At 41.8% G+C, this 26,669-nt stretch overlaps 1 protein-coding gene across 10 annotated transcripts in view; it reads left to right on the forward strand.

The window, feature by feature from the left end:
- BCAS3 (BCAS3 microtubule associated cell migration factor) overlaps positions 1-26,669 on the forward strand; it is a 300,310-nt gene that overhangs the window by 61,352 nt on the left and 212,289 nt on the right. For all 10 annotated transcript variants that reach the window (XM_032129570.1, XM_032129573.1, XM_032129578.1 and 7 more), the window contains exons 13-15: positions 1,489-1,582; positions 12,446-12,579; positions 20,025-20,289. In XM_032129570.1, the coding sequence (XP_031985461.1) occupies positions 1,489-1,582; positions 12,446-12,579; positions 20,025-20,289 (493 nt within the window). The remainder of the gene's footprint in view (positions 1-1,488; positions 1,583-12,445; positions 12,580-20,024; positions 20,290-26,669) is intronic.

Genomic DNA, 26,669 nt, shown 5'->3' on the forward strand with positions numbered 1-26,669 from the left:
AGACCCTTTGGTTTCGTGGTTCTGGAAGGAGCACGAAATGCTGACGAGGGAGAGCAAAGCCATAATTGTGCTGTGTGCCAGTGCCAAAGCTCTGAGCTCTGACAGCCAGGCAGGCCCAGGCCCCTCCAGCCCCATTCCGTGACTGCTCAAAGCTCTGGGAGATGATTCCTCGTTTTTTTGAAGTGGAAAAATATCTTGAAATTATTTTGATATCTGTTTGGGATAGGAAGTATTAAAAACCTTGCAGATTATTTTGGAAGAGGCAGACCAATTATTCAGAACTTGAAACGGGTGGTTTTGCACAGTCTTAGTAAGAAGAGGTTTTTTCTCACCACAAAACCCCCTTTTTAAAGTCCTTTTTTGATAGGTCTTTCTTTTTGTTTTACTTAGTTTAGCTTTTAAGAGGATGTAATCAAGGAATAAAATACTCCTACAGCTCTTGCACGATTTTGTCCACACATCTTCTGGTTCTTTTCTATAAATCTAGGAATATCTTTGCTTTTCATACAATTAAACATTGATATTTTGTCTCTTTGTATGTCCTCACACTCAGCTTTAGTTTGACTGGCCCAGGAGTTTTATCAGCTTCAAACTGGCTTTTGTTTAAGACCCCAAAAGCTCATTCTTTGTGCCTTTTCCCAGAAGCTGTTGCACATCACAGATCTCAGCCCAGGTATTTCCTTTTCCACTGAATTTCCCTCTGCTGTGCAAACTCTCTCATATATTTTAATTCCTTTTTTGTTCACAAGGAGGTATTTTACGAGGGCATGATTTTTTGGTCACAACCTTTGTAATACTGTTACCTCATGTTCAGTGAGGCAGTTTCAAGTTGGAGAAAATCCATGTTAACTGTGAATTCCACAGTGCAGCTGCTTCTACACACACTCCCAGCCCTTGGCATTCCTTGCATCCTTTGGAAATCCAGATCCCTCAATTCCAGCACCACTGACAGCAGGATGGAAGCTGTGCTATTCCCACCTGAATGAAGGACTCATGGAAAGCAAGCGCACTTTCTCTGGGTTTGATCTGGTTTTCCACCCATTTGCCTTGTGCACTTAGAATCAAAATGCTGATTTATGTAAGGGTTAAATACTCCCTTTTCTTTCTAGGATGTGATTTTGTGATTTTGTTATTGGAAACTTTAACTGGAGCTTCCTGCACAGCATGGTGTAATGAGCTGCTGTGCAGTCAGCCATCATTTGTGGAGCAAAACAGGAATAGTTTTCTATTTTCCCTAATTTGAGTAAGGTAAATAAATAGGAAATGCAGGCATAAAGTGCATAATCCTTTCTGGTTGCTCCCAGGTTATTAGAGAAGGTCTCATGTCTCTGTATCTGAAAGAATTCCTGAGCATTGCTGGTATTCAGCTGACAGGCAGTTACATTGTGAATGTGAACACCTTACAAACCAATCCCTGTGTCAGTCAATTGGGATTTCCCCCCTGGAGTGTTTTTCCCTCCTAATCCTGGGCTCTGTTCTGTTCCCCAGGTCCTGGTGAGCGAGGACTCGGACAGCGATGGCATCGTGGCCCATTTCCCTGCTCATGAGAAGCCCATTTGCTGCATGGCTTTTAACCCCAGTGGTAAGAGATTTTTCCAGTTATTGGGATAGATAAACAGGGCAGTAAATCCCATGGGAATGTGTCCCTTGGCTTTGGAGGGATTGCTGGTGCCACTGGGACACTGCAGGTGCCCATGACTGTCCTGCTCTGTGGAGGGTTGGATGTCCAGTTTGTCTTGTCTGGAAATTTCAAACTTTAGCAACTCTTTCACTGTGGTAGAAGGGAGGAGATTCAGTCCCTCTTCCACTGCTGAGGAATTCCTGTGTGTTGAGATCCTGCCAGCCAGGTGCACACATGTTGTGATACTCAGGTGTCCAGAGGATCAGCACATGGATTAAATTGCAGTCCTCCATAAATACAGAAATAAAATCGTTTCACTGGTTTTTAAAGTAACTTATTATTTGTTTGCTGCTGAAGAGTTTGTGATCTTACCCTCTCTCCTGAGTGAAATCAGCTATAATCTGAAAATACTTGTAAGAAGCTCCTCAAAAGTACCTATTTCTTTCTTTCCTTTTTATCAGTGAACAGTCACTGTGGGCAGCAGGGACAACTACAAACCTTGTGTATTAATAGATCTTATTAATCTGACAATTAACATTTCATTATCTGTAGATAAATAATGTTCTGGCTGATTGCAGCAACACTGAGGGAAATGGTCAGAGAATGAACAGCTTCCATTGCCTAAATTAACAATTTCTAAAATGCAGCAAATGCCATGAAGATCATGAGGGTGAAGTCACATTTCAGAGAATAGAACTGACTGTCTGTCATTTATGTTTTTCACTTTTGCTGACCAGTTGGTGTCATTCTGACACCCCATCTGTTGTGTCAGAACTCTTTAACAGTGCAGCGCAGTTCACTGGGAGTTTGTGACAGAAAAGCTGTATTCTCATCTGCCTGGATTTTCTTGGAAGGGAATTTTTTGTGGAGCTCTGCGCAGTGAACTGAGAATCCTCTATTCCAGAACAGTTATTTTGCTTTGTGCTCTGGAAGAAGGATGATACCCAGAGTGGAGCAATGCTAATTAAGTGAAATAAATAAGTGAAATAAATACAGCTGCTTAAATGAGAATGCTAAATAGATATTAATTAATTGCCTCCTTGAGAGGGTTTTTAGGATTGTGTATATTTAAGGGGCAGCAGAATGTCTATGCAAAACCAAATTAACTTGTTATTTTTCAAAAGGAAGGATATTTTTGCAAATTGCTGGGTACTTGTATTATGATGAAGTTCTTTGGTTTGCTCAGGTACTGGAATGACAATAATTTAGAGAGTGACACTTAGATCTAATGGTGTTTAATGGCAAAACACTTCTTTAAGTGGTGTTATTTTTGGCTGCTTGCAAATGCTGTGTGCTGCAGGAGATTTGCAGGAGGGATGGGGACAAACCAGCAGAGGACTCTTCCCTCAGCTGCCTCCAGTGAGAGCAGCACTTAGCCCAGGGTTCTGTGTTCTTTATTTAACATCAAGGCAGGGTTTTGTTTGAAGCCAGGGCTGTAACATCATCCCAGCCCATTCTCTAGTGGTCTATTGGCAATCAGGCTGAGCTCATTACAGGGAACAAAACAAGAGGTGGCTTTTGATACTGTCCTTGGCTGCTTGCTCTGAAACCCCACTTTTACTCCTAATTTCAGGCAGTGTCTGTGTGTCTGCACCAGATCACAGCGACTGCAAAGCTGTGCTGGGGAGGCAAACAGGGAGCACTGCTCTGTTTCACTGAAAATTTTACTTTCTGGGGCTGATAAACCTCTTAATTCCATCGTGTCTCAGCCCAGGAGCTGCACAGGTGGTCAGGTCTGAGTTTTGGGAAGATCCCTTTATAGATTTTTACCGTGTTAAAAACAAGCAGAATCCTCCCTTCATTTGGGCAGATCAGAGGTATAAAGGCCTTTTTGGACTGTGATAATTAAAACCAACTTGTGTGTAAATGATCCCCTTCTCTCCATACTACAGGGATTGTTGCATGTGCTTTTGAGAGTAATTTGAATAAAGTAATTTGAATAAATGCAGCTTTATTTCAGGCAATTGTCTTTACTCCACCACATTTAAAAGCAAATTATAGATGTTTTATTTGTGCTGAAGCTGAATATGATTTGCTAAATATGTTGTTGTCTACACTTGGGCAAGTTCTGCACAGCCATAGATAATACAGTAAAAACAGAGTCTGTAAGGAAGGAAATCAGATCAGTGCTTCAGAAATCAGTTCCAGACAGAGAGATTTCTACCTTATTTACCGGTTCTATTACCCAAATTTCATGATAACCTGTAAGTTTTGCCTCCATCCTCCAGGAAAACAGAAAAGTTAACAGCCGTGCCAAGCTTAATTATATTTTGCTGAAAATACTGGTATTTTTATTTTAATTCTTCAGTTCAATGTGGATGTTTATATTTGTAATATCTAGGTATTTCTTACTGGTATTTGGAAGAAGCTGGTAAAGGAGCAAAGTGAACTATTTGTAATTTGAACATTACAGAGATCAAGGGTTTAATACAGATGACAGGGGTAGAACTCAGGGAATTTCTTTTTACCTCCCTCATAAAATGAACGATGCTGGGTTGTAAATGGGACAGGAAATGGATGTTTCAGCCTAGACCAGCTGCTCATCTCTGCAGAAATGTTATCAACAGGCCCCAAAATAACCAACCTCCTCATTTTTATTTCTTTCTCTACATTTATTATTTTTTTAAGGCCCAAATCTGTTGCCTACATTAATATCTTTTGTCTACAAAACGTGGCTGGTGTGGGACAGGATTTTTGATACTGGAAGATGGAGCTTATTTCTGAGTGCTCGGAGTCACCGTTGTAGCTGACACATGCATTCTGTTTATTTGGAGTGGTTTAGGGTCATAAAATTGGGATTTTTCAGGATTTCTAGAAGTATGAAGCACAAGGATGAATATTCTTTTTAGGTTAACTTGAGTTACTGATTGGACTGGGTTTGATGCAACAAATGAAAGTGTTTTACCCAAAAGCTGCCAGTTCCTGCAGACACCGAGGGAGAGAAGGAAGTTGAATTGTGTATCAAGGCAGAACTAATAAATCACAGTTTTTACTTTCCATGGTTTATTTCCAGTAAAAAACAGTGAGCATAGCGATATGATCACATTTTTAGATGGAAATAATGTATTTTGTGATTGTTGCCTAAGAAAGTGCTTTTTCATTAATGAGATTTTTGTCACCAAGTCTTAGATGTCCCCAACACTGCAGTTTTCAGCCAACAAATGTGTGACCCAATTCAGCTTGGCCCTTTTCTTTTCATGCTTAGGGAAACATTTCGTAATCACCTGTAGTTATTCCCATTCAAAGCAACTTTCTGGATGTCAAAGGTATTGATCATTGCACCCATTAATCTTGATTTTTGGTAAGCTTTTTGTACAGGATCTGGACAGCAGCTGTGGTTTATAACTAAAATTTTAGATGGTTGGGGACAGTTCTAGTGAAGGCTTTAAAATCATATTCATTTTGCTGTCTCTAACATCATTTTATCCCCAGCTAATGGACAATCTGTTCATTCAGCCCATGAAGAGGGGAGAGGGGAGGAAGGGCCAGATCCTCTGGGCTCCCCAAGAAGGGCGTGGTTTGGGCACGAGGCCTTGAGGATGCAATGTGGGAACAAGTGGAACATAAAAACCTGTGGAGATGTCATTTTCACAATTTATAGATGAAATAAAGTGTGAAGAAATCAGCCCTAAGTTTTAGATATGATCAATAGTTGCGGAGCCTTGGTGTTTGAGCTTTGAGTTTGGTGTTGGAGGACGCCAGGACATCTTCATGATTGTCTGGAGTTCCACTTTCCATGGGAGCCTTGAGTTATGCAGACCAATGCAGTGAATAATTCTGGAAGCTGGGCTGAGCTTCTGAGGCCACCAGAGCAGGGAATTGTGCTGGGATCCCAATTCCTGTGGTGTCCTGTGGTCAGTGCAGAGCCTGACCTCGACGTGGCCTCCTGGGCTCCAGACAGGATTTCCAGGAGCATCCATACAAACCTCTCCATTCCTTGTGTCTGGTTTGGGAGGCAAGTTAAGTGTAGAAGTTTTCATGTCTATTCAGAGGTTGTTTAAATCATTCCTTCCTGGTTTTGGAAGGTTTGTGCCTCGTTTCCCCAGCAGGCTGCACTGCCAAGAACTATATGTACAACAAACCCTGTGGGCAGCCAGGAAAGATGAGAATTATCCCCTATTTGATTTTTTTAGAGCTTCTGCTTCAAGTGCCAATTTGTTAAGGCAAGTAAGTAGCCTTAGAGCCTCTGAAAAGGACATTTTGTTACAAAAGCTGCCTGGTAGTCTTCTCCTACTGGATCAGCTTTTCCCAGTAGAAGCTTTTCTCTACGCTCAAATGCAGCATGGAGCGGTTTTCCAGCTGTAGGACTCGATCCTGGCTTCTCACCCATCTAGAGGGAGTGAAAGACACCCTATTCTTCAATACAAGCCCTTAAAACAAACTGAAAATACAATAATTAAAACACTTCTGTAGCTGTAGCTACATCCACACTCAATTTGGGAGTAGGACCAGCTGTTAAATCAATGGGATGGGGCAGGTACGTTCCAATTTTAGTGTCAAAGAGGAAAGTTTTCAAATAAGATTCTCAGTTAGTAAACAGCTAAGAAATGGTGCTGGTTTATAAATATCTGGGGTTTTTTTTCTTTTAAATGTGGTAAATAAATGATCTGCTTTCCAGAAGTGTTGCTCATTCCAGCTTGGCAGCTGAGAGCTGTGAAGTGCAAGACATTGAAAATTTAAAATAATTACGCTTCCTTGGCTACAAAAGAGATTTTCCACCCATTAATAACAAGAAAATTAATGTTGGGCCAGCAGTAAAACAGAGTAAACTGTGTCCCCCTTGGGATGCCTGACTGCACCTTAAACAGACCTGAAATGGCTCTGATTATTTTAATGTTCTATATTGAAACGTGATGGTGGCCTTGAGTTAATAGTTAAAGAGGGTGAAATTGGAACATCTCTGCACAAGTTTTTTCCCCATTGATCAGAGAAAGTGAGCAGGAAAACAGAGAGAGTAAAACAAGCTGTAATTATTTAATGACAGAATAGTTCTTTAGTTTTTCTGTTCATTTTCTTCTGGTTTTCAACTTGAATTATTGCCTTGGAGACAAATACAGTAAAATTAAGGCAGTTTAATGAGTTGCAGTTATAAATGTTGTGTCCCTGTGTCCCATGTCACCAGGAGGGGAGGAATCCTTGATGATTGATGGCTTGATCAAGTGTTGCATTTTGGGTTGGTTGTGAAGGAAGACCTGTAGCCATGGATTATTTTAGGAGTTAGAAGAGTCATAGGGAGTTATTTATTCATAAAATAATATTTTATTTTGCTTCACTTTCTTTTGACTTCTTGGGATTTTAAAAATATTTATATTAAATGTTTACGTACTTGTGTTTATTTTGTGGTGAATTTTGCTAAAATCAGAATTTCATTATTTAGTTAAGGTTTTCTGAGACCCAGTTTTGTAACTGTAGCACATGGTCCGCTTGGAGTATCCAGGAGCCGAGCAGCTCTGATGTTTGGCTGTATTTTCACTTGCCTGGGAGAGGAGTTAAGTGAGTATAAATAAAGCTGCTGTTCTGGGTCGGGTCAGATGCTTCAGAAAACCATGGGCCTTATAAACTTTGTCACACGAGATATGAATGCGACTGCTCAGCCCAGGGAGCTGCAGTGGGACAGGAATCCTGTCCCAGTGAGCCTGTGGAAGGTGGGAATGCCAGGAAAAATCCGTATGTGAACCAGGAGCGGCTCTAAGTCGCTGTGGTTCCCCTGAGCGCTCTGAGCCTCTAATTTGGGAACCTCCAAAGCTCAGTACCAGCCTTGTGTGGCATCCAAGTTCAGATTTCAAAACTGAAGTGTGAGAAGTTCATATTTTGAATCACTTTTTGGACAGACAGTGAGTTGGTGCAGTGGCTGGACCGGTCTGTCTGTGGCCAGGCATGGAAATGAAAGAGTTGCATTCCTGAATTCAGTCTATCCATGGATACACGTTTCCTCCATGCAGATGATTTATTTTCAAAACACTCGTGCCCTTGGTGTTTTGAAAATAAATCCACCGTAGCTGGAAGGTGTTGAGTCCTTCAGTGAGTACTGGCAGGGTGACACAGTTTGGGGAGATGGAAACCCTTCGGTCCCTCGGAAAATTGAAGGGAAGCTCCTGGTGAAACTCCAAAGCTGTGCGGACCTCATTTATATGCACGCAATCAACAGCTCTGCAATTAGGGAGGTGTTATAAATAGGATATGGTGGGGCTGCTCAGCTTCCCCAGCACTCTCTAATTTGCCCACGGGGCTGCCAGGAGCTCGGTGCCCGGAGAACTCTGTGTCCCATCAGCAGCTCCAGTCCCACCCTGCAGGCCAAGCCTCATCTGTCAGAGGCGGCCGGGAGCGAGGGGAGGAAGCTCCCAGATAAACACGGCGCAGCCTCAGCTCCTAATCGCTCCCGGCTTCCGCTTCCAGGCCCTATAATTAGAAGTCCTTCTTTTCCTTGTATTCCCAGTTGACGCAAATGCTTTTTGTGGCTTGGCACCTCATTTAGGGCGTGGGCTTAGTTTATGGCCAGGCCAGAGTCTGGTTTAGTCTTCTGATACTGCATAAATAGCTCTTAACCCACAGTCTACATCTGTACTGGTTTTTCCTTTTATGCATATATTCCTCGTGTTTTTAGTTCTATCCTGAAAGAAGCTGATTGTTTCCCAAACAGAATGCAGGAAAAGTAGGAAGCTGTAAATTAGGGCAGGTAAAACAAAGCTTTGCTGATTTTTTTTTTTCCCATCTAGGATATCTGTTTCTTTTAAGCTGGATTTTAATAATCGCTGTGGATTTAAAACAACCACACAGTAAAACAGTCATTAATTTAATCTGGCTGCACCCTCGCACTGTGGATAAGCAAAATCAGAATTTTTGCAGTGAGATATACACTAAATAAAGTCTGGTTTACACGTAAGTTTCCACTGGGTCCTGTGTATGCAAGACTTCCAATGGATTTCAGCTGTTATCTGTTAAACAGGGATTAATGCCAGTTCGAAAAATAAGCAGGAAATCCTCAAGAATTATTCACTTTTCATCTCTGATTATTCATCCATAAAGTCCCTCATAAGAGAAAACATTTGGACTGAACTTAGCACAGCTTTAACCTGTATTTCCGTCTAAACAACTCTTTGGGAAAACTGTCACAAGGCCGCTTACAAAGCTTGAGTTGAAGTTTCCTGCGCGTGAAAGTGAAAGTGAGGTAGGACCAGGATTCCAGTTCGTACTCCTCCACTGGGATTAGGTATTCTTGCTGGGATGCTGCAGAGAGATGGAGAGAGAAATGAAATGGCTGAGCTGTGATAATGGGAAACTGGGATTCTTCAGTGTGAAGTAATGAGAGCTGGAAAATCCCACCACAAACCCCAGCCCAGTGTTCTGAAACACGGGTGATTTATTGTGTGAATAACAGGAGTGAGGAAGAGATTTCAAATGCTGATTTATAAATACACGTTCTTTCCCATCTGTGGTGTTGTGCTTGGGACCTCTGTGTTGATACAAGTCATGCCAGAATATATTTGTACTTCAAGTGCAAATGTGGGTGTGAAAGGTCCTTCTTTAACTTACTGAAAAAGAGTCTCTAATACAAGTCAAAGGCCTGTTTTCCCTGGGCTTTCGTCTAATAAATGCATTTATTCCAAACAGTACAGCCAGCAGGAGTTTAGCTTAGACACAAACTGCCAAATCAGATACCACCCATCTTTCTATTTTTAAGCCAATTCCTTTCCAGCCACAAATGTATTATCTTTCACCTCAGTACTCCTTCAAGTTAGCAAAAACAGAGAAAAGAAACCCCAAACCAAAACCAGAAAACCCAAAGGCAAAGCACACATGGAACCAGGAGCTGGGAGCATCATCTGGAACTGCTCAGAGCCGCAGGTAGACGAGTGAACGTCACGGCTGCGGCCGTTGGGATCTGAGGTGTCACCGAGGGAACAAACAGGGACCACCGTGGGCTCTGGGGGCTTGTGTGCCGCAGGTTGTGGTGGTTGTGGCCAGGGTGAGCCCTGTGGCCAGGGTGAGCCCTGCTCAGCCTACAGACAGGGCTGTAGGGTTGGGAAGAAGCCTGTGAGGAGCAGGGTGGGATGATACCCTCCTTGTGCCGCCCGCAGACACCTGCGGCTCTCGCCAGCGCTGGAAACCAGATCCCGCTGAGCTGAACACCATGGATTGCATGGACAACGCAGGATGGTGATCCCGGTGTTTTCACTGGCTCGGGATTATCACACAGCTTTTTATCTCCAGTTCCAGACAGATTTTTGGCGCATTTCGAGGTTTTTTTATGATCTTCCGTGCTCCGTGTGCTGGGATCCACACAAAGACCGCTCTGCTGGGGTCTCTGGGTGCACTCAGCCGCGGGTCTGTATTTATAAAAGACTTCTCAAGCCTTGGGGGAAGAAAAAATATCTGCTTGCAGAGCCTGTCTGCTCAGCATTGAGAGAAGTCTTATGGATCCATCTCCTCCAGCTTCTCCTTTTCCAAAGGTCCTTTCCATTGGGAATAAGAGCACAAAAGGACCCAAAGTACCCATCACTTCCATATAAAGCTGTCAAATGCATGAGGAGAGAAAAATTGTCAAATGCATGAGGAGAGAATTTATTTTCTCTGTGGGAACAGAGAAGATAAATTCTTACTGGGTTGAATTAGATCTTTTGGAATATCCTTGCTCCAGTAACAGCAGCAGCCTAATTCCAGCACACAAACCCCTCTTTGCTTCCAGCTTTCTCTGCTGGAAATGCTATATATTATTGAGGACCGCACACTTCACTAGAAGGGAAGTGTAGTTTGTGATGTTGCAGAACAGAATTAATGCAAATTGTGTGCATAATCCCACACGAAAGGCTTGGCTGCCTTGCACCAGAGCAACTTGAGCTGTATTTCCTATCAACACAGTCACTACAAATCAAGGAAATTGCCAGTTAAGCCAACATTAACATCCAGACCAACCTCAGCTCACATGCCTTACCGCCCAAACATAATACCCCAATGCTCTCCCGGGTTTCTCAGCTCCATAACAAACTCCCTTTCATTTCTAACACTCGGGGCCGGAGGAACAGCCAGGAACAGTAAAAGTGTGTCTGCTGGAGGGAATCTTGCTGAGCTCAGATGTGAGATGGTGCGTTTGTGTGAGCTGCAGGAAATGCCTGGGTGCAGCGTGGGTGGCCTTGCCGGGCCCAGGCCCTGCCAGCCTCAGTGGTCAAGCTGAGGGGAAGCTTGTAGGCAGTCTTGTCTCCAAGTGCAATTTGGATTTCTCTGGTTTTGTACCTTGCTGCTGGTGGGCCTCATCGCCTTGGAAGTGCTGTTTGCCTTCACAGGATCCCTCTTTCGGGAGATTTAAGAGAAGCTGAGGTGTGCCCTGTTGGTGCCATACAGGGTGCCATGTTGCCCTGGGTGGGGAGTCAGGATGTTGGGCCCACAAGGTCAAGCCTCTGGCCACTGAAATTTTTCTGTCTGGGCCTAAAGGACCCAATCTCTTGGATTCCAGGATTGCCAAGGAGGGAAAACACTCAGGGTACTGATCTAGTGATGTAGTGGTGGTCCAGTAGAAAAGCTAATTACACTTCATCTGGACTCTGCTGCTTGGTACACTTTTTCCAGGTTAATTCTAAATTTTTCCAAGTGTCATAAGGCAGGACTTCAGTGGTAACTTGTGAGAAGTTTCGAACGTGTCCTGTTGGTATCTGGGGCAGCAGAGGGAAAGACAATTCCTGGTGCCACCTGTGAGTTCACTGAGACAGCAAACACTCATTTATGGCAGAAATAAGATAACCATTTATTTTGTGAATAAGTGTCCTGTAAAACATGGGAACTGAGTTCTCTTCCTGCAGAATAAAAGATTTCAGTTGTGCTTTATGTGGAGGATTGTTGCAACAGACCTGTGTGGGAACTCCTGGTTTTTCTTTAATACATGGGTACCTTGAAAATTATTCAGAATGTCACTGTTAAGCTGCTAAAATTGCTTTGTACCTGATGTTAATTAAATGTCAGAGGTTTGGGTGATAATTTATTAAATTTCATTAATAACAGAAAAATAAATCTGTAGTTTGTAACTGTAGTCCTAAGTTCTGCCATGATGCTGTATTTTCCTCATATGTACAAAAATACTTGATTTTTGGTATTCAAATACATTTGTAAATGTTTAAAAACTGGGTTATGGGCTGACACATTGTGGGATAAAAAAGCAAATAGCAAATATAAGTTACTGTGGTTCTGCTGATCTTCTAATTGAATCATTTCAGTACCTCCACCAGTGACCTGTTTTCAATGAAGTTGGTACCTCATTTAATGTTTCATTTGAAAGCTCTCAACTCTGATTTGCTGACTTTCACCAATAAATCAGACAGTTTCTTTCATGATGTTTCTTCAGGATTGGTTTGCTATGGGCTCTTTTGGCTGGATTTCGATAATCTCTTCTTCCAAAAATTGTTACTGTGGAGACATCAATCTTTTTTTAGACTGGCTCTTGCCCAGGGAAGAGCATTTTGGGGTTTCACTATAACATTCATCACTTCAATGCTTCATATTGGTTACACAGTTCTAAAATTTAGTTGGAATATTCAGATTTTTCAGATGTTTTTATAGATTTGTGTTGTAAAGTTATCTTAATAATATATTAATACTTAAGTAGTAGTGATATGATACTTAAGTACTGTGAATATGATTTCAGTTGAAGTTCTGATTCATTTTTATGAGGTGAATCCCTTTCAATTCAGTAATTATCTGTGTTTTCTTGTTTCCAAACCCCAAATGTAAGCCACATTCAGTGTTTTTTAAATAGACATTTTAAGCCTCTTCTTTTGCAGTGATTAATCTCTTGTGCTTTTGTGTTTCTTTTCTCTTTTTTTTTTTTTTACCCAGGGATGTTGCTGGTCACCACTGACACGTTAGGCCATGATTTCCATGTTTTTCAAATCCTGACACATCCTTGGTCATCATCACAAAGTGCCGTCCATCATTTGTACACACTTCACAGGGGAGAGACTGAAGCCAAAGTAAGTTAAACTCTTTGCTGAAGAATAATCCCCAGACACCTTATACATTCTGTGTATGTTGGCACTTTAATGTTTGTTTCAGCACACAAAGAGCCTTTCTTGTGCTCCAGCCACAGAAGGGATAAGAGCAGAGCGTTTAACCTGGACAATAATAAATTCTTGCCCTTTGCAATGAGGTGCTGTCAGATTTATTCAGATCTGGCACTGCCTCCAAAGAGCCCTGATTATTGGCTGTGTTTGCACTTAACCTTTTCTCATGTAACATGTTCAGCATTTGTCTCGTGCCTGTGAAGGAACTGTCAGCGTTTGCTTGACTCTGATGGTAAAAGCCACAGACAGACAATTAAAGAGTTGAAAGGAAGAGTTAATCAAAAGGCTGTGATTAACTTTTCTTACCAAGGTGGGGGAACCTGCAGAGACTTCCCAGTTTAACTTCCCAGTTGAAAAATCCCCCTCTCAGAGATGGAAAACTAAGGATATTATCCAAGGGTGGAAAAGTCTGCAATTGTATTTTAAACAATGTTCAGTAAAGTGATTTGCTGGTGGAGGGGGAAAAGCGAGCTGGCTCTCACTGCCATGGCTGTGGCTGTGGCTGTGGCTGTGGCAGCAGCACGTTCTGCTCGAGTCCTTGGCGGCGACGCTTTTGGGCACCAGCAGAGCCTCACCTTTGGAGCACTGAGTAACTGCTGAGGAACCTGCTTTAAATACAGGAATAAAAATGTCACCACAGGGTAAGAAATGAGTATTGCACTTGCTGATGCAATTACACACAGAAAGCACAGACTTGTGACAGCCTGGCAGACGTAAAGCACTGTGACAGGGAGAGCCTGGGGCTCTGTGATTATGACCCTGGCACTGGGAGCTCGGGTGGTTCTGGTACCCTGATTACAGTTCCTTCAAACCTTTTTTTTTCCCTATGAGTTGAGCAGTTTCCTTTTAAGTTTCTTGCCATACCTTTGTAACAAGTAGAATGTGAAAGCTTTATTGAACGTAGCAGTGGCTGATAAAGTTTTGATCTGGGTGAATTTGCTTTACTGATATTTTAAATACTCTAAAGCTTTCCTGCTACCATTCTGGAGAAGTGTAATTGCTGTTACAGGCAATGGTTTACTGTAAGAAGGAATAACCAATCTGGAAAGTGAGAGGAAATTAGAAAAAACTGTTCATTTGGGATAATATATATAGTACTAACAAGTAATTTTTATAAATACTACAAAGAGCAATGAGATCTGTGTGTATACACATACTCTGCCATCTACTTGGGCATGTTCTATAATGTGTTTAATGTTTTAGAGTTATTTTTGTTCTCCCTTCATACAAAGACTCAATATTGAAGCCCAAAGCACAGGACTTCAGTCATGAGGAACAAAGATGTTCTTCTGGTTTTTACAGCTGATAAATTTGTTTTCAAGGCACACATTGGAAACCAAACAGAGCATGTTTTAGAGAAGAAACCCTTATTGATACATGGTTTTTTGGGATATAGTATTAGCATCTCTGTGAAAGCATTGCATTAAAATTCTTAGAATCAACATAGTAAAATTTTTTCCTAGTTTGCCACACAGTTTTCATTTGGGATGTGAACAGTATAGCTTTTGGAATGGCATAAAATGGAGAAAATTCTAACCAGTCTGAGGTGTGTTGGTGGATTTCACAACTCCCTAGATAATTAAACAATATTGCTTTGGTACCTGTGATTCTCAACACACATCATTTGAAATTTTTATTTAGTAAGATGGATTGTTTTACTTTTTTCTTTTGGAATAACAGCACTTGTAGCTGTTCAGTGAGAGGAGAGTTTGCTGGTGCTGCTCTTTTGTTGTGTGAATTTCACGTATGAGGAGCATTAGACAAGAATTTTGGAGACTGTTCAATATAAAACTCTCAGTGCAGCCCACACTGGGAGCCTCTGTACCTCCTTTCTGGTTAGAACAGTATTTATACATTTGCTACCAGCCCTTTTTCCTTTTTTCTTTTTTTTCCCCTTGGTTTAAAACTAACTGTGAATCAAGGCCAATGGTCTTAAAGGTCACCTTCTGTACTGGAGCTATAAAAAGTTCTAATTTGTGTTGATGGACATGAGTGATTATCAGTGTCAGAATTTGTTTAGCTAGTACCCATTATAAATTGTTTAAACATCATCATTATGGCCCATTATATGTGGGATTTTAATGTCCATGCTGAAATCAGCTTTTGTATGTGAGATTTTGGCTGACAGAGCTTCACCCCACATTTCCCAAAATCTTTATGTGATTCGGATGAAGATGGGGTGGAATGGAAGGTGGACTGCTTCAGAAGGGAATTGTGAAGACGACGACCATGGAAGAATGTGAAGTGCTCAGATAATTCACTGAGTCCCAAGGTCACAACGTTCAAAGTCGCTTTCCCGCAAACACAGACTGAAGTCCCTGTTTCGGTTATATCAGATTAAGATCTTTGAGCTTTTAAGTGCCACTGGTGCTTTAGATTTTATATTTTTTTGCCTTGAGAGGACAAAGAGCAGCACTGAGTAACACCAGGAAGGTCCATTGCAAGCACTGGTTGTGTTTAACTGAGCCAGAGAGAGAACTGAACCTCTCAGAGAATCTGTGCTTGCACAGTTCAGCTCTAAAGAGGAGAAATGTGCACATGTATCTGCTGCACATTTTGGTTAAGGATACATTTTCTTGTCCTCCAGCTCTTGCATTGTGAGGTGACATTTAATGCACTCATATTTTTACCCAAGAGCATTCTGGAAGGTTTTTAATGAAGGCATAGCATGTTCTGAACTGAGGAAGCCCATTTACTTGCGGATGAAAGTTAGCCTGTCACCTGATGATCCTTTCTCTTTGATCTGAAATTGTAAACAGCAAAAACAAAATCCCTGAAAACAGCATTATCTCAGCCTAGGACAAATAAACGTAACGATAGCATCAGCGGGCTGCTGGCCAGCTCCTCTGTAATCCTTTACTCTGTCAGACTTTTGTTATTCCCACTCCCAAACTGCAGCTAGAACTGACTTCAGTCGGAGAGGGTAAACAGAGGGAATGATAAAAACATTCCAGCCTGCGGAACACGCACGATTTGCCGCTTTTCCAGGGAACGCGCGAGTGTTTCGGTGACGTGACCACAGAGACTGTTCCAGGTTGTGTCACGTCCCGTGCCCAGGTAGCAGCAAAGTGTTGGAACAACTTCCAAACGTTGGATGTGAACCTCCATGGCCACGAGGAATTCCTTCCTGTCTTTTGACATGCTCATAGTTGCAATTATTGAAACAGTTTCTGGAAGAGAAACTTTGCTATTTCTAGGGAAGAAGCTGGGGATGGGCTTGGAATAGTAAAGATTGATTTGGGGAAGTTGATCAGTCTCGGATGAGAGCTGACAAGAAGAAGCTGCTGCAATTAGAAGTAGTTTGGCTGCCTTGAGGAGACAGAGCCCTGAGCAGCGGTGTTTGCAGGCTCAGTTATTAGTAGAGAGCTCAGCTCTGGTTAAAGGCCCCACGTGAATTTCTCACTGTGCCCACATTCTGCTCTTGCTTTTACACAAAACTGAGATCAGTGTTGAGGACTTGCGGAGACAGAGTTGGGTCTGTGTGTGTCTGATAAATCATATCATGTAGACCATGATTTTATTATTTTTTCATTTATGTTTGTTGCTACATCATTTCCTTAATTTTCTCAACCAAAAAAATTCACATACAGACTGGTTTTCTAATTTATTTTGACCCTTACCTCCTCAGGACTGCTGCTCTTTTTCATTGTTTAATGATACTGGCTTTTTCTTTCTGCCATCTCCCTGCACAGCATAATTAACTAGTTGAGTCCTGTGCTTCAAGTCAGGGTGTTTTTTCTCTGTGACACTGCACAGTGATCATGAACAGGTCATGTTCCTGTTGCAGCAGTGCTGCTCCTACTCTCAATGTTTAATTAAATGCAGTGAAATGCACAAGAATATACAGATTGCACCTGGTGTAACTCCACACAACTGACAGAGGGGTGGTAAGAAGAAAAAAAGAGTGCCAGGAAGATCAAAATGTGGTTTATTTCTTGATGTTATTATTAAAGTACAACGTTCAGCATTGTGAGGTTGGTTTTCTAGCTGCTGCCTGATTTACCTGGACACAGTCCTGTGCCAAGGGCTCTGTACTGACCCTGTTTGAGCAGGGAGGTTGGACCAGATGAGCCTCTGTGGCCCCTTCCAACCCAACCCATTCTGTGATTCTGTGATTCTGTAGTATGAGAAATGATTTTTTTGATCTGTACAGTCTTGAAAGCTGATCCTCAGTAGAGCTGTTGACATGTGACGTGTCCTTGGAGGACTTTGTGTGTTAAATTACCCGACTGTGTCACTCGGGGCAGGCTCTGAGCAGTAGCTACATTGCTGGAGGATTTTACATCATAGTGGTAGAAACACAGGGAAATAGAAATGTGGAAGTTAGAGAGAAGCCTAGAAGAGTAATTGGAGGAAGACAGGAGAGGACAGGAAACATGTTGACCTTTTGGAGCAAGTCCAGAGGAGGCCACAATGTTTAGAGGGCTGGAACCCCTCTCATATGAGGAAAGGCTGAGAGAACTGAGGTTGTTCAGCCTGGAAAAGAGGAGGCTTTGAAACGGTGTACTTGTGGCCTTCCAGTACCTGAAGGGAGCCTGCAAGAAAGATGGAGAGAGTCTAGGACTGAAAAGAATTTGAAAATATCTTAAGGGTTCCCAAATTAAACAAAATCAGGTCTGTAATTCCCTGTACTGGTCCAGACAGAAGAGGATAGATAAAATTTTAAAATACAGGCGTGAATATTAAATGTGACATTGACCTTGAGCTATAGAATAAACTTTGCATCGTGAGAGATCTGGCGTACTTTGTCCTTTATTAACATATATCTGTAAACACTATGGGGTCTTGATTGATCTTTGGTATCTAAACATTACATCACAATTAACAACAAATCCAGAAATCTATTATAAATACATGAAATATTAGTACATTAACCTAAAGAACAGCAATAAATTGCAACACTTAGCATAAACTTGAAAACCACTAATGGGCCACTGTGCAGTTTGTTTATACTCTGAGCAGTCAAGAACTCGGCGTAATGTACAGGAACGTGGTGGGGAACAGCACGGCCCAGGGCATAATTTATAGGGGTTTATTCATGGACACAGCTGATTTTTTGAAGTAGTTTCTGAGACTGCTATGATTAGCATTGTCCTTTCAGCCTGGTCCATGCCTTCTTCCAGTTCTCCTGGAGAGTTCTGGGCTCCTTCGTGTTGCACAGATGGATTTCTGCTGGTTCGATGTGAGTGTGTTTAATTCATGCCCTTGGAATTGGAAATATTCTCTGAATCACCTCCTTGAACTTTCTGTGGTTCTGCTGCTCCTCATGTATCTCAAAGACAAACGAGGCCGTGTTTGAGACCAGTGAGCAATAGGTGAATCACGGGTAACAGCAGCTTCCAAAATACTCTTTGTCACTGCTGAGTAGGGTTTCATAGCGCTGTTCTATAAATCTTAATTCATTGCACACTCCTCTGTCAAAACTTTTTTCCTTGTTAGTACTGAGCATTAAAACCCTTCTGCCTGTGTGGTTTCAGCCATGTTTTAGGCAATCATGGCCACGATGCCCACTCTGACTGCAGCGAGTGTTCGTGAGCACTGTTTTAAAGAGAGCATTTGGGATTATGGAGTTCCACACTTTCTTCCTGTAGATCAGGAATACTTTTTTTCTGTGTAATGTTTACACTGAGGAAAAAAACATCCTGTAGTGATTGTTTCCCCGTTTCTTGGCTGGGATTATCATTTGCCAGGGCTGTTGTATGTAGTTTTTGAAACAACGTGACCCTCAGGGTGCCAACTGGAAACTGAGTATTAAAGTAGAAACACACAGTTCTGTTACACAGTACAGTGAGATGGAGTTTTTTTCTCTGTCATCTCATAGTTCTGTTGTAACTGAGAATGGCAATTCTGTACACAGTTCATGTGTTTGATTTTCACCAGGAGAATTTGCCACTTTAACACCAAGTACTGAAATACTCTTGATGCCATCATTTTTCCCTGATTCCACGGCTTTAGGGGTTTTTTTGAGCCCTTACTAATCCCTGTGGGGTCTCTAATCCTTTCTGAGCAATCTATTAAGGTGAAACACTTTGTAAGCAAACTCGGAGCTCTGAGTGCTGCGACTGTAGGTCAGTAAGGGCTGAATACTGGAAGTGCAAAAGCTGTCAGGTTTTGGGGGGCTCTCTGACCTGCATCGTTGGCGGCTCGTTTAGGGATGTCACCAGGATTGAAAGGAGCAGGTGTGTAGTGCTGGGCTTTAGTTTATCTCTGTAACGTTGGTGAAGCATTTTGTGTCGTGACAGTCCGTCAACCAAATATCTTGTCACAAGTCACAAGACTTAAATCCTTTTTTTATCTCTGAGGCTTCAGGGCTCCGTTGGAAACTTGCACTTTGATGAATACTTTGCTGCTTTTGTCTGGAATAGCTGGAGTGCATTTCTGGAATATTTGTCAAGATTTTATCAGTGTTTACTCCAATTTAAGTACCTAGTGTATTGTAAAACTGGCTTCAGTGAGATCTTAAAGAATTTTTTTTTTGGTTTATGCTGTTTAATAATATAATGAAAACTAATCCTTCATCTGTATGTTTGTTTGCTGTGGTAAATCCCACTTGTGTCCATGGTTCCTTTTAGTCAGCTTTTACCTTTAAAAACATTTTTGGAAGAATTGTTTTAGGACTTTTTTTCTCTATGATAAATCATTTTAACTTCGACTACTTGTTTTCTTGAGTTGCCTGCCAGGATGGGCTTGGAAACAAACTTTAATCTCTCTTTTAAAGCATTCCTTCAGGAACAAGAATTTGCTTTCCATCAAAGCATTGTGTAAAGCACACTTAAAAGAGAATTAAATCCTTCTGGACTTCGTATCTGAGATCTATGCAAGGAGTAACTGTGGTGGAAAATGTTTAACTGTATTTTTATATTTGCTTCAAAACTTAGCATTTTAAGCTAAAATAAGACTTGTGCCAGTATTTGTCAAAATCAGGCCCAGTGGTGAGATCTCTCTCTTTTCTTCTCATCCCTCCCTTTTCCCCTTTTTGGGCAATCTCTAAAGATTAAACAAGCAAATACAAAACATGTAATTGAAACAATTTCCCAGCTCTTTTTAGAACTAAATTCTATTTGAAAACTACACCAAGATCTTGCGGCTTTCTGCAGCACTTTGCAGCATGGTTTGTTTGCATAATCTCAGAATATTTTGAAAAGTACATAAAATTTGGAACTGTGAATTGCAGTGCAGCTTATAATATACACTGAACACTAAGTTCATTGATAATGGCACCAAAATTCAAGTTATTGCCTAAACTTGAGGGATTTTTTCCCCATTTTGAGTTCAGGTTTGCGTTTAAGACATGAGCGCTCTGTTGGAGGTGTGCGCGTTGGTGGCTTCATTCCCATGTCGCCCCTGTTTTCCAGGTACAGGATATCTCCTTCAGCCACGACTGCCGCTGGGTGGTGGTCAGCACCCTCCGAGGCACTTCCCATGTTTTTCCCATCAATCCCTACGGAGGCCAGCCCTGTGTCAGGACTCACATGTCCCCACGGGTGGTCAATCGCATGAGCCGCTTCCAGAAGAGCGCGGGGCTGGAGGAGATTGAGCAGGAGCTGACGTCGAAGCAGGGAGGACGCTGCAGCCCCGTGCCTGGCCTGTCAAGCAGCCCCTCTGGCTCACCTCTCCATGGTAAATCCACTTTCTTCCTTTCTTTCCATCGTGAAGATAATATGAATTTCATAAAATGAGGTGCTGTAGGCATTGTGCAAAAATATGTGATGTATGCAGATATTACAGGAATGAGCCAAGGTGGAAACACTTCAGGAAGACAGTTCTAGTTTTGCAGCTTGCTTAAGTAAACGATGCTATCACAGGTGTGTTAATAATTTCCACTCTAAACTGATGGGTTGGGGGTCTTTAGGTTTCAAGTTTTGTTTCTATGCAGCACACAGTCAGTAAACTGCTCTGTATTTATTGCCTAATATTCTCATTGCTCATCGGCCTTGATGAGCATGAAGCACATCTGGGTATCTACAATAAATACTGCTCGAGGAGAAATGCGGGAACAAGGCAGCGGGAAGCTGATGGCACAGATTTTTGTCCATTTTTTTTGTGTGTGTGGGAACAATGTGACAAATGATGTGCAAAGGTGAAAGATCTGTAAGAACTGATCTGTCTATCGTGCTCCTGTGGTGGACGTGCTTTGGAGAAACTCGAAGGATGTGAAGGGGAGCCTCAAAAAATGTTCAAAAATTATCATTGTCACAGCTTTTCCAGTTTTGTCTTTTATTTCAGCCCTGCTCTTTCTGTGCTAGAAGCCATTTTGTTTGCATTCAGGAGTTGCTGCATCCTTATGCTCCCTTTCTGTTGAGAGTAAGTCACAAGTTCCATGGAAGTGGAAGTTTGAGTAGCAGTTTTTTTGAGGTAGCCACCCTTTCCCACTCTCAGAGTACTAAAAATGGCCAGGAACAGTCCCTCTTCCCTAATTATGAGCAGGATTAGGAGCTCTTGTGAAAGCCCAACTATGTGCTGGGCTTTCTGCTATAGAGAGAACCTTTGTGGGATTTCTGAATCAAAGGAACTGTTTTATGACTTGGTGATTATTAAGGGAACCAGACTTGCCTCAGAAGCAGCCTCTGTATTTTCGCCTTTCTTTGGACTTTTCTGAACAAAGGTTTGTGCGTGGCTGTTCTGGAGCCATCCTCTTCTGCCTGGAGCCACTGGAAGGCACCCAAAACGTGCTCTGAACTTTCTTCCTCCTTGGAGACAGTTGTGTATCTACCATTTTACTTCCTCTCATCTCTGTACAGCAGCTCAGCCTGAAACAGGCTGGGGAGTGCTCCGAAGGTTCGCTATGGCACATCCAACCCCTTTTAACTGTGGACATCATGGAGAGGAGAGGAAGGAACTGTCAGTTTGTGTGGCTATCACCCATCCAATTCTATTTTCTGTCAAGGGAAATTGCAGTAAGTTGTTGCCTTTACAGTACTCTGAGGTACATTTGAAGTTTTGAATAGATTTGACACTTCTTTTAAAGAAGAATCAGCAGTTTCAGGATGCTCAGTGGTGGAGGTAGGAGACAGGCATGCATGGACGAGTTACTGAGGGAAAGGCAGCAGCTTTTAGGGGAGTGTCTCAAAAGTTCTGAGGCTTCAGTTTGCAAATGTCTGTCTTGAAAGATAATAAATCGGATTTCTTTCAAGATCTCTGTGCAGTCATCACTGCTTGAAAAATTAACTGTTTAAACAATTGTCTCCACTGGAAGTCTGCACATGGGTGCTGAGAATTAAGGCAGGAAGGTGACTTAGATTCCTGGAGGACTTCACGCAGATTGTACTCATCACTTCCTCAGTGCAGAAGTTGGACATGTGCTAGGACTGTGTGTTGGTAACTTGCAAAACTTCATATGAACATTTTCCGTGAGAAATTTGTGGGGATTGTATAGAGGAGTTAACAGAGTTGTCTTTTAAAAAATTAGGAGAAAAAATAAAATAGTTGTTTGAAAGAGTCCATTTGGTAAAGTACTGCAATATTTTCAGTAATTTTATTGCTGCTTTTTCATTTCAGTAATCTTTCAGTTCCCCTGGCTGAGGGCAGGCAGGATATTGAGCCCTATTCTAAGCTTTTTATAAAAAGCCATTTATCATCAACTTGTAAAAAACCCCTGAAGTTCAGAGCGACTTTCAGCAGAGGGATTGTGTGTGTGTTGTGTGCCTGTGTGTGGCAGCAGGATTAGCCAGAGACCGATGATTATTTTAATTTGTGAGCTAAGATGTGTTTACTTAGATTGTAACAGCTCCTTACCATATTATAATGTTAAATTATTGTTGTTTGGAGGAGTCACGGCAGTCTGGTGACAGAAGTGTAAACGAGTACTCGAAACAGAAAAGAGCAGTTCTGGGTTCAATTCTTTGTTTTACTTCTCACTCTCTCTGCAGCCCTTGGTGAATTTTATTCAGCTGATTTTGTCTGTCAGCTTTCTGCTGTGTGACAACAATAATAATCCCTGTGTTCCCCGTGTGTGGAATGACTTTAATTTTGTAGCTCTTTTCAAGAAGAATAACTGTTATGTTCCTTAATCACCCCTCTAAGTGCGGCTGATTATAATGGAAATAAAGCCAAAGACCATGTCCTGGAGAGCACCATTGCTCTGGGACAAGGTGTTGATTAAGTGACTGATTCAGAGAAGATTGTGGCAAACTGGAGGATTTTTCCGTGCGGAGTCATGTCATCACGATTTTTCCTCTTACATGTTTTCCAATTTTCAGTAAACCCTACGTTAAAAAAAACCTGCTCTTAATCCTTTTGCTGATACTCCTTTTGCGTTACAATATCATTGCTACAGCCTTAGGCCGAAAGACTGCAGTGGCTTATCTTCCCCTTTGATTGGCAATTGTAACTTATTGATGGTAATTTGCGATTAGCTTTTGTTCTTGTAAATATTTTCAGCGTTCAGGCTTGTCATGTTTTTCTCGCTTGTTTTTTTGCCTCCTGGTTTCAAAATGAAACTGTTTGCTGTGTATATAGTAGCAAGGCAATCTATTTACATTGTGTTGGAGCACCCCAGGACTGTTTACCCGCACAATGTCAGCCTTTACTGGGGGTAGGGATGATTTCATTTCCAAATGAATCATCGTTTGGCTTTGTTCTTTTCAGCAGAATGAAGTAAACTGTTAAATAGAGGATGATAAAGAGATATTTCCTTTGCACCTTTTATAGCCGACAGAGATTTTGTTTGGGCTGTTCTGTCTGTTAATCCAGCGAGGTTGTATTTTTGTCATTCCCTTGGATTGCCAGAGTGTGTTGTCACGAATATCTGAGTTATGTTGGGATCCTTTTATGGGCTTTTACTGTTATAAGTGTTACAACATCGGTCGGTTGTTGGGGTGAACATTAGGGTAAAATACAGCCATACGTGGCCCTTTATTTGTATAAAATGGGGTTTATGGTTCCTTACCTGTCTCACAGGTACACCATAAGGATTAAAGGGCAAGTAGTTAAAGCAGAACTATGTCCTTGGTGATTCAAATTTCTCCCTATTCTCTTCAGGACACCAACATGTGAATAGCAAGGAGCATTTAGCTGTAGAAATGCAGTGCTTTACTTGGAAGGTTGAAAACTACATATAACTCCAATTATTTTAATCGTGCAAATTAAAATTTACAGAATGTTATTAATTCTTCCATCACCAGTAAGTGAATAAAGTCTCTGTAGCTCTGCTCGCTTGGTTTTCTCTGTTGTTGGCTGCAGGAATTTCCAGTACCAGAACAAATAATAATCCAGTAAGTTAACATTGGATCTACAGCTACACATCCTCACCTACTAAAAATATTCCATAATAATATGATTCTCTCTGAATTTGTCTTGTATTTCATTGGGCATTGAAGTATTTATTTATTTGCCAAAAAACTGTTCATAGTATGCTATGGTTCTGTTTCAGATTTAATACTGATGCTGAGATGGAGTATATAAATTTAAAATTATGAAAAAACCATGTTGTTCTCGATACAGTGTGTTCAGGCTTGTATTTATCTCTTTATAAATATTTTAGTGTGACACGTTTTTCATTGCAAAATCTTTTCTAAGTTTAAAAATCAAAAGGTTTTCTCTTGATTTTCCTTCATCTGTCACAATCGCAACATGATTAAAAGCCAAACATAAAACTGGAAGTTTGATAAACATGCAGCCTGAGATGCTTTACATATTTTCACGTTACTTTTCACTATTTCCCAGAGTGAAACTCCTTTTACTAGAAGAATTCTTATGGGAAAGCAGAGTTGAAAGGACTGACATCATCAGCCCTTCCTGAAAAACAGATTGGTTTCCTTTAAGTAACACTCACTTAAGAAACCACCTATTTAGAGAGAGGCAGACAAAAATAGTTTCAAAGAAAATTAACTGTATAATAACTTAAAGCACTGGAGGGCAGTTCCTTCACGGAGTTTAACACGAAACGCTGTGAACACGAGCTGAAAGCGCTTCTTCGAAAACTCCGTATTAAGTTTAATTTTTCTCTTTAGCGTCTCACGATAGAAACAGTTTGCGTGGAAACGGCAAAGCAAGCTGCGGCATCGCCCCACGTTGTTTTAACGTGCTTTTAACATTTCTATTTGTGTCACTGTCGTGTTTCTCCACAGCGTCACACTCGGCTCTTTTTTTATTTACGCGTCATTTCAGATAATTTCAAATAATTACTTTTCCAGCTCCGCTTCTTGGCGCAGGTTTCGCCCCGGACGCGTCTGCCCGCGCCGGGTCCCTCAGCGCTCCCGCCTCTGCCCGCCGCGGCCTGCAGGGGGCGCCCTCCCCCCGGCCATGGCGCCTCAGGCGGGGCCGGCCCCGAGAGGGGGACCTGGCGTGGAACCGCCGTAACACGGACAAATGGTGGAGATGAGGATAAAACCCTCTCTTTTTTCACTAATACAGACACTGAACTGCTCGTATAGGCATCATAAATATTTATTTATTTGCAAATATAAACCCTTCACGTTCACTGTGCTGCCTGAAGCACCCAGTGATTTTCTTCACACTCTCACCTGAAGTTTCTCTTCACGGTTTTAAGGCAGTTGGGAAAAAAACAAAGTTAATTTATCTGGTGGGAATTTTCTGCTAGTGACTTTTAGAGACCATTCTGTGATGATTCCTTCTTTCTGGAGCAATCCCATCGCTGGCTTTGGAAGGGCCCAGAGCAAGCCCAGGTCCCAGAAGACCTGGGAGAAGAGATGGGAAGAGCTGGAATCACCAGTTTGGGAACCAGCCAGCAGCTTACTAGGTCTAAGGGAGCTGTGTTTGCTGTGTTTTAGCTGCCTTTTCCCCCCCACCTACTTTTTTTTTTGTAATGGGTAGAGAATCAGTGGAGTGAAAGAAGTGGGTGGTGTATTTTGGATAGTTTCTGAAGTGGAAGGAAAAGATCCATTCCCTTCAGATAAGTAGGGAAGTGTAGTGATAAATTTTGTCACAAGGGAAGTTCGTGTCTGTACATCAAGTGTTTCAGAAGCAGGTTTTAGTAAACAGCATAGATCGAAGACTGGGGCAAATACATGTTCACCTTGATATTTGAAAGAGAAGTTTCAAATATTACGGATAGATTGAAAATTGAAGGAGATGGACATCAGAAGGGAATTGCAGCTCTTGAGATACGGCACGTAAAAATCTATGACTGAGTGATTTAGCACAGCAAATGCTGTAGCAGTGGTCAGAGCAAACTGTTTCGGAAAGGTTGTGGGTAGGCAGGCGGAGAGGAAATAATCGGCAGCACACAGGAGACCGCGATGGCAGAGATGGATCGCGAGGTGAAAGGAAAGGGGAAGGCAGAGAGGAGTGGGATTACCACAGATGTGAGCGTCCCCCTGAAGTTTTCCTGTCAAGATGGATGATTTCAGTCTTGGTAACATCAAATGGAAGGAAATTTTGAGAGGGTCAAGTGCTGATGTGTGAGAGTCAGGTACTGAGGGAGTCCAAGAAGTGGTAACTGGAATTTTAAGGGTTTATCTGAAAATGACTTAATGAATGACAGTTTGGAATTTTATGGTTATTTCAGTTGTTCCTTTGATTACTCCCTCTTAATTTACAGTAAACCCATGTTTTTCCATCTGCAAATCTCCCCAGCTAACCAGTACATAAAAGGCAGGCTGGTGCATTTCCTTCTCATACACTGCAAGTAGTAACAACATCCTGCAGCTGATGCAGCACTTTGATAAGATTTTGCAGTTGCTAATTGGAAATTGATAAATAAGGATATTAATGATCCATGAGAAGGAACGTGCTCGACTTTATGTCTTCTCAGTGTGTCAGTGCAGAGTTAGGTACACTTGTGTACAGCTGAAATGAGTGTGATCAGCATAAAACCTATCATTAGGATTGAGCTTTGGAGTAACAGTCCAGCTGAAAAGAGTTGGTCACTGAAAGAGTGATGCAGGAAAGATTCTGCGTGGTTCGTGTCCAAGGCACAAAGTGGAAAGGCTGGAATTAGGTCAGGAGAAGAGTGGACTAGCACAGGCGAGACATTGCTGTCCAGACATTTGCTGGTGGGTCAAGGAATGTAAGTGGTTCAAGGGAGCTGCCATCAGTGA

Source organism: Corvus moneduloides, chromosome 20, assembly GCF_009650955.1.
Source record: "Corvus moneduloides isolate bCorMon1 chromosome 20, bCorMon1.pri, whole genome shotgun sequence".
NCBI classification, from domain to species: Eukaryota; Metazoa; Chordata; class Aves; order Passeriformes; family Corvidae; genus Corvus; species Corvus moneduloides.